The sequence below is a fragment of the Trachymyrmex septentrionalis genome, unplaced genomic scaffold, assembly GCF_001594115.1.
Source record: "Trachymyrmex septentrionalis isolate Tsep2-gDNA-1 unplaced genomic scaffold, Tsep1.0 scaffold16, whole genome shotgun sequence".
NCBI classification, from domain to species: domain Eukaryota; kingdom Metazoa; phylum Arthropoda; class Insecta; order Hymenoptera; family Formicidae; genus Trachymyrmex; species Trachymyrmex septentrionalis.
This window is the reverse complement of record NW_017304758.1, coordinates 2,787,010-2,799,072: the sequence shown is the minus strand read 5'-3', so window position 1 is coordinate 2,799,072 and position 12,063 is coordinate 2,787,010. Positions and strand designations below refer to the sequence as shown.

The 12,063-nt window shown below is 33.2% G+C and overlaps 1 protein-coding gene across 1 annotated transcript; it reads left to right on the top strand.

The window, feature by feature from the left end:
• Positions 1–2,056: 2,056 nt before the first annotated feature.
• Positions 2,057–10,194, top strand: LOC108745922. Its single transcript, XM_018482343.1, has 16 exons — positions 2,057–2,072; positions 2,698–2,736; positions 3,155–3,453; positions 3,538–3,678; positions 3,752–3,928; positions 4,031–4,173; positions 4,254–4,631; positions 4,877–5,205; positions 5,660–6,279; positions 6,473–7,356; positions 7,542–7,671; positions 7,766–8,002; positions 8,141–8,491; positions 8,768–9,092; positions 9,582–9,876; positions 9,964–10,194. Exons 1-16 carry the CDS (start codon positions 2,057–2,059, stop codon positions 10,151–10,153), a joined length of 4,554 nt encoding a protein of 1,517 aa, XP_018337845.1. The 3' UTR covers positions 10,154–10,194.
• The last annotated feature ends 1,869 nt before the right edge of the window (positions 10,195–12,063 follow it).

The window sequence follows — 12,063 nt, the reverse complement described above, 5'->3', positions numbered from 1 at the left end:
AAATAATATAAAATTATAGATAAAAATAGTTATATTAATACAAAATATCTCAGAACTGTATCAGATGTTTTTAATAACAAATTTTTTGGCCAATTTAAAGTCAATATTTCCTTAGCAAAAATATCGAAGTATTTAATATTATTTAATTTTCAAGATATAAGAGAAATTGGAAAAGGGACTTATTTCACGAATTAACTTTGAAGAATCAAATGAATACTACATTCTTTAGTATCATATCAGATAAAGTTTGCTTTTCAATACAGTTAACTTTAATTCGATGCATATAGTTATAAAGTATATGATGTAAAAAGTCAGAAAATAATAAATTGTGACTTCTCTCGATATTTTTATACAGGAAAAATCGAGTCCAAAGAATCTGTCAATCTATCAATAAAAGGACATTCGGTCGTTCAAAAAGACAATCAGTATAACAGCGAGACAACAGATAAATATACATGTTGGTGTATTACTATTACGTAAAACTGCTGGTAAACAGGCAATCATTTTTTACTTTTTATCAAACTGTCAATGATTATTTAATTTATGCGATCAATAAAAAAATTATTCAATTATCTTTGCGGCTATAATTACTCGTGATTATCTTAATTAATCAAATATATTATAAAAAGACAAGCGCGAGAACTATTAAATAACTTTGCTGCAACATGAAATGCAAGGAATAAAAGAGAATTTAACTTTAATGATTGATAAACAGAGAAACGAGTAAATTGTTTATTAGTTTCTATCTGCAATAGATACATCTTTTGGACATATCTAAGAAAGGGAAGGTTCAAACATTCTTGAATCTTTTCTTAATTTTTCATTATTAATTATAAAAAGTGTAACCTTTTTTTAATTCTTAGTAAATTTTTTATCATCACATAAAATATGTTTTTCTTATCGTTATGTTCTTTAACTTTGACAGAGTGCCCAATTTTCATGAGAAAAGTTTTCACAAAATTTTTAAGTAAAATAGAATATCCATTAAAATGTTAATGAATATTCCATTCGCAATTATACATTTCACTTTAATAAAATTCTATTTTAACAATACTTTTTTTAAGGAAAAAAATAAATGTTATGATTTATAAAACTTAATATTTTTCTCGTTCAAAAGCAGGAATAAGAAGAAGAGATTCTATGTAGTCTATTAAAAAAATTGCTGTTTATGTGATAACAAAATTAATAAAAAGCCACTTCCAAAAAAAATCCTAAATACATCCATGCACTATCTTCTTTATTATTTAAATTTTTTATCTAATATTATATTCTTTTTATCGTTGCTAACAATCACAATAGGTTTTTTACATAAAATTATAATACCATTCTTTTAGTGAATTATTCTAAAATTAATAATATGCTTTCTGTAATCTGCTTATACCAAAGATTCGATCAAAGAATCGATCTTACCAAAAATTTTTCTATCAAACCTATTTCTTCTAGCACTTTTGTCCCTGTTATCTACATCTCGTCTTCGCAAAATCGACCTCTTACAAAATTGATGCTCTTTCCAATACTCCTCATACTCCTGTTTACAGACTCATTGCTTTTATCTGATTTTTTATCTTACCGTTAAAATGCCGGTCACTCGGGCTGTAGAAATATTTGACAATCATTCTTTTCCGGTGCATACAAATCATTGGGGAGCAGTGATGCGATTACATGTGATGCATAGCGTGTGAGCAAAGATAAAATCGCGAATTGCGTATGTAATTTAGACAGACAGAAACGAAGTTTTTCTTGGTGTAAAGAATGATGAAGGAGTGCCGAGACCAATCACGATCAGTCTGATATACGAATTATTTTTAATATGCATGCATGCGTTTTTAATGTGTAAATAGCTGCACTGGGGCTTGACCCCAAAAGAGTTATCTCCTTGATTATACCGGTACGATCCTTTTTCTCTTTCTCTCTGTAATATGTAACACCCTTTCATCACAAGGTTATCGCCTTGCCTGCACTTTTGAATTTTACCGGCATTTGGAGAACTTTGCGCCTTATAAAAGCGGGAGGATCTCGCGTACGCTAGCAGTCTTACATCAGGGGCCACGCTATGATGAATGCCCTTACTGGTAAGTCGCCACCGAATGCGAAGTTGTATCTACTTTTGGGTACCTATCATGGAACATGTTGGAATAAATACTGAATCGGAATTAGGTATTCCGTTTTCTCTAGAAAACACATCTAAGGAATAATTAAATAACTTCGATTGGAATTTATTCCGACTTGTACCATGATAAATGCTTGAATCGGTTTCACGAGTTACACTTCAACGGAGTTTATCTCTCCTTTTTTTTTTACAATTCGACAAATTCGATATGTATAATATAATTATGAGGAACGCAGATGTCTTGTCCAGTCTATATCAATCCAATTATCATTATTTACCTTTTCTCAAATTATAAAACATTGTTTTCTACAACTTCATATTTTTAAAAAGGAAGGAAAAAGAAAAGGAAGGAAAAGTTTTTTGCAATTTACAAATTCTAATAAAGAAATATCAAAGGAAGTAATTGATTTTATATAACATTTTCAAAATGTATATAAAACAATTACTTTTTTTTAATGAATATATTAATTTAAATTTAATATTTCCTTTCAACTTCTCTTTTTCACAGATCTTAAATATTTTTAATGCGCAATACATTGAAGTAGAATATATTATATCATGTATATGTAATGAAATTATGTTTTCAGTATTTTTGCTGTGCCTAACGGCCACATATGCGGTACCAAGTAAGAATTTATATCTATTTTCTTATTTTTATTTATTTTTCTTATTTTATAAAATACTAAAAAAAAATATTTGTCTACAAATTGGTATAGGCAAATTGTATTCTAAATATTTAATAGTTGATACATTAATAATAGTAAAGTAAGTTCTTCAGTAAAATTAAATTATTTCCGCGTATCTATATTAATTCGCTGTACCGTGGGCCGTAAATGATAATAATTCAATGAATACTTTAATGATTTATTAAATGTAAAATTATTTTGATGTCTTTCTCAAAGTCACAGATTATTATATTTAACAATCGATAAAACGATACTTGCTTCAATTAACAAATAAATAATAAAATAAAAACAGAATACAATTAATAATATAGATATAAAATGACAGATAAATAATTTGCGATAATTCGATATATTTCAGTACACTTTCCTGCTGAAAAAACAATTATTTACAATTACTATGCCGATGTAAAAGCTGGAACTGTCGAGCCAGCACAATATGTCTCTCAGTTCGCTCTTACTGGGCAACTTCATGTAAAGAAGGATACCAGTGATCCGACTTTAAATAATGCTTATTACATCAAATTAAACAATTTAAAGTATGGCATGTACAATGGCATGGTTGTACATCACCAGCCGGTCAAAGTTCTTCACGAACTCGGAGAAGCCGCACAGCAAATTCAAGAACCGTTCGTGATCGTTTATGACGAATCTGGCAAGGTAATGTCCGAATTCTTAAGGCGACAATTTAACATAAAAATCGTTCATAAAAGACGAATGACTCGATTGAACATTCGATTTCAGTTCCAGGGTATCAAAATGCCAGAAACCGAGAGCGGTTGGTCAAGGAACATCAAGCAAGGTATCGCCTCGATGCTGCAATTGGATCTGGTTCACATCCAGATGCAAACCCCATTGAAGCCGCATGCTTTCATCACGCATGAGGTAGGTAACGACTGATGGGAACATCCAGCAAAAGCGTGTCTTTCAAAATGTTCTCTTTGGTTGTTACCACTAGAACACCATCCACGGTACCTGTCAAGTCGCCTATGATGTCCACCTGAAAAACTCGACGAATTCAGAGAACACCAACGTCTTCGTAGTCACGAAAATGCACGATTTGCGAAACTGCAGTCATTTCGTTCAGCGTGCCTTCGATTACTTCGAATGCGAGAAGTGTCATATGGAGTCAGTGGTAAATTTCTATCACTCTGTCTTGACAACTTTGTTATTAAACATTTATTTAAATTCTGGCTGAACTGAATTATAATTAATTAATTTTTCTTTTGAATTTTAGGATGACATGACTACTTTCGCCAGAAGAGTCTTCGAGATCAAACGTCAAGATAATGACATCCTCATCGAGCGTCTAGTTGCTCACTCAACTATCAATTATTTCCCTTATAATAGTCGATCTGAATCTCACTATCTCTTGACCAAGTAATTATATCAATAATTATTGTACTGTATAATTGTATTGCACGTCCACGTGATCCTGTTAATTCTATTCATTATTTCAGCACTACTTTGGACTTACATTCCGTAGTACCAACGACAGAAGTCCCTGTGCTGGCTGTGAATGTTCAGAACGTGCCTCTTATTCGCGACATTACTTTCAACAAACCGTTGGGAAATTACGCTCTCCATGCTGCCGAAGATCTTACTCATGGTCGACATATTGTGAAATTGGATACGCTTATCCCTAAACTTAAAAAGATGATGGTCGAAGCTACTGATTATCTCGAAGAAAATCACTTGGAGGCCAAAGAACCCGAATGGAAACATGGCCAAACTATCAATAGACTACAGCACACTATGAGCTATATGGATCTAGGTTCACTGGAGCAAGTTTACAACGCTATTCAGGATTCGAAGACGCCCAAGGAAGACACGATAAAGTGAGTAATTTGCGATTATCTCTTATCCTAAGAAATCAATTGCCTTTATAGAAATTCAATTTAATACTAAAAGATAATGCTTAATTACTTATTTTAAGTAAGTAATTAATCACTATTTCTCAGTATTAAATTTCTGTAGGTTAGAATTAAGAAAATAATTTGTTCTAATTTTCTTTTGAAGAAATTTAATTTGCACAATTTTTCTTGGTGCGACGAAATAAAACGATAACTAAATGATTTTAAAGGAACATCTTCTTGCGAATGATTCCAACCGTGGGCACGACCGCCACCTGTCATTTCGTACGCAATGTCGTACGTAAGCACAAAGTAAGCGATAATACTGCCGTCGATATGTTGAGGAAATTGCCGATGCATGTCAAAGTACCATCTGAAAGATTGCTTCTGGAAATGGAAGACCTGTTGAAATTAGGTAGCACTGTGTCACCGCAAGTTAGAAAAGCCAGCATCCTTTGTTTCTCTATTTTGATTCGCAAGACATTCATACATCAGCAGAGTGACATCGTCAACCCTCTTCTCGAAAGATATCTTCATCGTTTCTTCGATCATGTCAAGAGTAAGAATTGTATTGTATTAAACAAATACAAAAATACGCAGCAAAGAATTTACATGCTTAAGTACAAATATTTATTTAAAATGAATTTTTATCAACCGAATTTTTATAATCTAATCTATTTCTACTCTAACTCTTTTATTTAATTAAATTATTTTTAATCTTTTGGTGCCACTATGGGAATAACACACTTTAGTATGCAATACCAATTGCTTCAATCACTTTTATAAAAATGGACATATTTTTTAAAGAATATTTTTTTGAAACATATTAGATATTAAGGAACATAACAGTACCAAGAAAATGTATGCATCTTTATTAATAAAAAAGTTATAAGCAATGGAAAAAGCATTGGAAAAACATTAGAAAAAAAAAAGCAGAATATATCATACAGAGTAGCACCGAAGAGTTAACAACGTACACATTAATCACAGAATTCTTTTCACAAATGTTTCAGACGAGCAATCATACGAGATGAAAGTGATATATCTTATGGCAATGAGAAACGTGCAAGTGGGTAACATCGAGAAGCTCTTAGAGCCAATCATCCGTGGTGAAGTTATGATATCCGAATATCCAGATCATATTCGCGCTCAAGCAATCTGGGCCATTAAGAAGGCAGTCTCCGATAGAGTCGAGTATACTCACAATCTGCTCTGGCCTATTCTTGCTGATGTCACTCAACCGTTATCTATCAGGATTGTCGCCTATGAAACTTTAATGAGCCAGATGCCGGACATGCAACGTATCATGAATATCTATTGGCTCATGACACAGGAACCGAACAACCATCTGTACAACTATCACTTGACTACTCTGAAAGGTCTCGCGAATTCCGTGGATCCTTGCCTTACGCCAATTCGTGAAATGGCTAGGAAGGTTTTACGCTTTACAAGGATCAGACCGGTTACCACCCAATTATCATCTAAACAATTCGTCGACTATACAGATCCTATGTATGAATTTGGTGAATCCTGGAATACCGCATGGATTCTCGAAGAATCGACCGGTACGCCCTACGCTGGATTCTTTGAATATCACAACTCACTCGCTCGTAAACCTACCAATAGAATGGGTGTAAGTAATAATGTACCAACTCAGCATAAACTTTATAATATATGAAGCTTTATAATACATGAAAGATTAACATATCTCGAAAAGTACAGAAATTAAAAAACATATTACATAGTTTATCGATTTCATATATATATTTCTACAGAATTTAAAATATGATATGCGAACAACATAGATTTATACAAATTTTCTTCAGATCTATTGGAGCTCCTATGGCTTAGATGAGATCATGAAGGTGGTCAAGAAGGAATTAATTGGCACCTCCGTAGAGAACCTCACCAACAAAAACGTGCAAAACATCTTAATTCGTGCCGCACAGGACATGCCGATGAAGAAACCTGTTCACTTGGATATTTGCATCACGCTGAACGGTCTTGTTGTCCTTTTCAATCACTATGATCAGAACACCTTTAAAAATATGTTTGACGACGCTTACCAAGCGCTGAAGCAAACAGTGGTCGGCAATATCCAGGAAATCTTATACGACACTCTTTATGAAATGCAAGTGCCCACCGACATGGGTCTGCAGGCAGTTTTCAATACCAAGATGCCTCAGCTATGGTCATTCAAATTCAACAACATTCAAAACGAGCTAAAGAAGCCGTCAGTGAACTTGAAGCTTGATGTCGACACTCGCATCTGGAGGCATGGTGAATATGTCATGTCGATTTACAACCCGATTGTCGACGTTTGGCATTCAATTCGTCGCGCCACTGTTCAGGACATTATCTTGCCCCTGCAAATGAGCGTCGGTTACAATCACGAGGCGAAAAGTCTTAGAATCACCTTACCAAGATTGCCTGTCACCAAACAGTCAATCACCGGAATACGATCCTACTCGAAGAACTTGGTGACCATCACCGAAGACGAGCAAGACGTTCTCAAGACCTGCTGTGCTGACTGTCTTCATTACACGGTCGTCACTACCGGCGAAAAGAAGAATCGTCACGTCACCATGGATTCTAAGGACGTAGGTCTTAAATACAGCATGTCAGTCTTCGATTGCGAAAATGAGATCACTCAGATGACTAATGCCGAGGAGTGGCAGCGTGTATTCTCCGCGGAACATAAGAACACTTGGTAAACAATAGATTAGAGTGCAATATAATCTAACTGAATTAGTGCAATAATGTAATTGAATTGATACCTGTCGCTTGATAGCAACAGTCCCTTTTTTGAAAAAATCTAATTTATTAGTTAAATCTGAGTTTTGATTATCGATACAATTTTTAATAAAAAAAAATATATTGCAATTTGTTCATTAGGAACTCAAAGCTTCTCCAATACTATATGGGCATTCGTCAAAGAATGGTGAATGAGTACGCTCTACCGAAAATGGGTAACTGTGGAACACTGTTGAAGATGGAACCCAGCATTGTTTATCCTACGTCGCATGTAAGCAGCCAAAAATACAGATTTGAAAGAAAAACAACTAAAAATAAATCTAAAAGAAAAATTTAATGTTTTTATTTATTTTCTCTTTTTTCAGGTCGATTTGAACATAAGAATCAATGTGGAGGATGTTGATCACATCCATGAAAAGATTTACGCTCTTAGCAGCAGCAAGATCAATGTACGTGCTACTCTCGACGCTAAAGCAGCTTCTACAAACGAATCCATTCGTTCGTGGGACATGAACGTGAACGTTGACTTGTCTCCGGGACACTTAGTGAACAATTTCAAAGTTCAGATGATGAGAAAGACTCCAGGGGAAAAGAATTTGAAGGTATGTGTGCGTCTAACTTATCTTAAGTTAATTGTCTTAATTCTAAAACAGATTTATTTATTAGAAATTACAAATAAATGAAAAGCTCAATAAAGTAACACTAGCGATTATGAATGAACTTTTTGCTTGTACTTTTAGATCTGCTTAGACGCTCAGAAAAACTATCCAGTCGTCGAAACGGATCCCTTGAAGATCGACACCACTAAAGAAGAGACCAACAACAAGATTTCCATTACAGCAGGATTTACAGATGACGATAAGTGTGTTCGTGATGATATGATGATTGTGATGACTCTCAAAGGCGAGATGACAGAAGAACAAAAGAAGCAAATGACGCATAATAATATGCATGGTGCTTGCGTTAAAGACATCCAAAACCTGCAATTCCAGAACAAGCAAAGCTATGTTCCCAAAACCATGAACTGCATTCGTGAAACCTTACACTACACGACTCTGAAGAAATATACCATTAATACAATGTACAAAAAGGTAAGAGAAGATAAATTACTCATAATACAATTTCCTTCTAATAATTTGAAAATATAATAATACATAAAGAACTTTAAAATATTTTATGTACAACATTTATAATTGGCTCTCTAATTCTTTAAAAGTCTCTTAAATATGTTTCTTAAAATAATTTGTTATATGTTAGTAAAAATATTATATATATAGAATAACATAAACATGAAAAAGACTGAAAATCAATATCATCACTCAAATAGATGTTCTCAATCAAAGGAAAGAAATGTGGCTCTCTTTCAGGTGCCTGTACAAATACTCTCGTATCTTGCTATGATTGAAGATCACATTCGCGCATCGCATTTATCGTACATGAGGTACCTCGTGGATCGTGTTGAAAGCGGTAACGCGAAGATTATGATTGAATATTCCTCCGATCTGAGTCATGTCAATACAACCATCGTTACTCCGATTAACGGATACGAATACGTCCAAGTTCCCTTGCAGCAACATTTCTTCGAGGGCATAGTTATGGACAGACCAGTGTCGCATCCACAATGGCACTCCCTCATGGACAATACTCGTTTCTCCGTAGGTGCTGTGCATAAACTGATGCAAGGCCAGACTAGTAAGTCGTTCTTTTCGACTAAATTTTTTTTCTTATGTGAATATCATAGTAAAATTTTTAGTTAAAAATGAAATAACGTAATTCTTCCAATAAACAAAAGTCTCATATCATTATAATATTTTAAAGAATTTATCTTTATTTATCATATTTTAAATTTACAAAGATTTCTGACAAATACTTTAAGATTTTTCAGATTGTATCAGAAATTATAGGATGAGAAATCTTATAGACTTATGCCCAATTTCTTCACTTCCAGATAATTCCGGATAACCTTATTCAGAAGATATCCCCATTGTACGCCGGGAGATATCTTTTGGATAAAATTATCTAGAGGTGAAGAAATTGGACATTAGAATATTTCAGAATTTACATATGAAGAATACTAGAAAAGATTATACATTATATTCTGGTATTAAATTTCTAGTATTAAATTTCTAAATTTACGAAAAATTGAAGCAACAATTTTATTGAATTATCTTTTTTTCGCAGAGATCTGCACTGTTTATCCACAAGCATTAGTCACTTTGGACGAGGGTGTGATTCCATTCGTAGTTTTCGATAAATGGACCCTTGTATCTGCTGACCACATTGACTGGACATATGCTGTCTTCGTGAAATCCGTGCAAGATACCAAACTAGCCATAAAGATGTATGTTGCCGATCATGAAATGGAGATTGTACCAAACGAGTTCAATACTGTCGTTATGGTTGATGGCAATGTAATCAACCAGCATGAAAAGGGAGTTGTAATACCAAAAGACGAACCGAAGTCTTACGCGTTAAAGTAAGTGCGACAATTAATCGATCAGAATTTAATATAGAATTTAAGAGAAATTAGTCATGTTAAAATAAATACAACTTTCGTTTGCAGACTCACCGAGCACTATGGGCATCTTGTGGTCCAATCTCAACGCGTACCAGTACTGATAATGTGGACTCCCGACAGCGTGTCTGTGATGCTGGATACCACTTTGCAAGGTCATGTGACCGGCGTGTGCGGACACATGGACGGCACGCATAAAGAGAAACTTCCCAAGATTTACACCGTTATGAATCTTTAATTATATAATAATAATCTAACTATATCTAATTATATAATAATTTGAATAATATAATTTGAATTTAAAAAATAGAATTTTTCTCAAATTTAAGTCCAAATACTAAGTACTGTTTTAAATAATATAAATAAATTTAGAGCACAATTTTTATTATTTTATTTTTTAATAATACTAACAAAATATAGTGATGATAGCATAAGAAAGAAAGAGAAGCAATGCACAATAAATTTTTATTTTGTACAATTATCTATATTTATTTAATTACCTCTTCAATTCTTTTTGAAAGTTATACTTAAGAAACTTAGAAAATTATTTAAAATAATATGAATACTAAATAGCTCTTTTACTTTTAAAATAAGACATGAATGACAGAAAAGAATTCAGTAATTCAAAAATAACAAAAAACCAGCAAGGCATCAATATCTTATTAAAAATACTGTGTACACTACGCGGATTTTGTATATAATATAAAGTTCCCGGGAAAAATGTTTCATATATAATTATATTACAACTATATACAAAATATGTACACACACACACACACACACACACACACACACACACACACACACACACACACACACACACACACACACACACAAAAAATTTTTTACCGGTTTATTATAAACTAATAATCATTTAGTCTAACACAATTAAACTAAGATATTTATAAGCTAAATGCGCAACAAATCTAAAAAATAAAGCAAAAACCGTACAACAAAGTCTATTAATCGAAGAACATTAACCCTTAATACACATCTCTGAGTCATTCGTCATATCCTGCGCATATCTTTTTTGTTTGAAATATTAAAAGCATCTGGTCAAATACCTGTCTCTTTTCTATTCCTAAAAAAAGTTTGGCATCTAGAGAACAAGTTGTGTTGTTACCGGCCTCAATTCGTGTGTATCCTTTAACTGACATAATTCTAAAGCTGGATCACAAATGACCCAACGTGTGTACATTTTTTTGTAACTAAAAAATTTTAATTTTTATTAATTTTCAACTAATTCTCAGTTGTATTGCGGGAATATTTCGCGAATTATTAAAAAAAATTTAACCCTAGAACAACATATTAGCCCTTACTCAACACAATTTTTGGCATCCTTGTGCTAAACGTTGTAAGTAATATTCCGGAAACTATTTTATATCTTTTATTTTAAACAAGTTATACCTGTTTTTTTTACAGATTCCTACGATTTTATATTTTAAATAAGTTTCTGGAGAAACTTATTTTATTTTTTTAATTTTAAATAATTCGTATGTTATTTTATCGAACCATGAGATCGGCGTTATACGTAAGTATTTAAAGAATTTCTGAGACACGGATAATTTGCAGTAATAATAGTATCTAAAATCAATTTATTAACTAAAAAATTAAATAATGATTAATAAGATATTTAGTACTCTTAGCCAAACACAAATTGTTTCACGATATTAAGTAAATTCGCATGTATCTTTATGGTATATAAAGAACATATATAGGATATTTTATCAACCTTTATTTAAGTATGAATCATTAAAAAAAATTATGAAAATTGAGATATAATGTTGGAATATCAAAAATACCTCAAGCGAATAATTACTAATTCGTAAGAACCATGCAAGTAATATAGGATTGTGCCCGAGATGCCACAAAGCAAAACGCGAAATGTACAGCGATACTCGTTTATCAAAATCATGTAAAATACAAATAATTGAATAAACCGTTAAATATTTTTCATACGCAGTAATCTAAACAGTCGAAAAGCGAGGGGAAGCGTCGCGCGGCGAAAAGCGAGGGAAAGGGGCGTGCGGCGAGAAGCGAGGGGAAGGCTCGCGCGGCGAAAAGCGATGGGGAGCGTGCCTATGTCGCTACGTCATCACTTCGGCATTCGCTCGGCGCCCGCTGAGGGAGACGGACGGGTGACGTGAT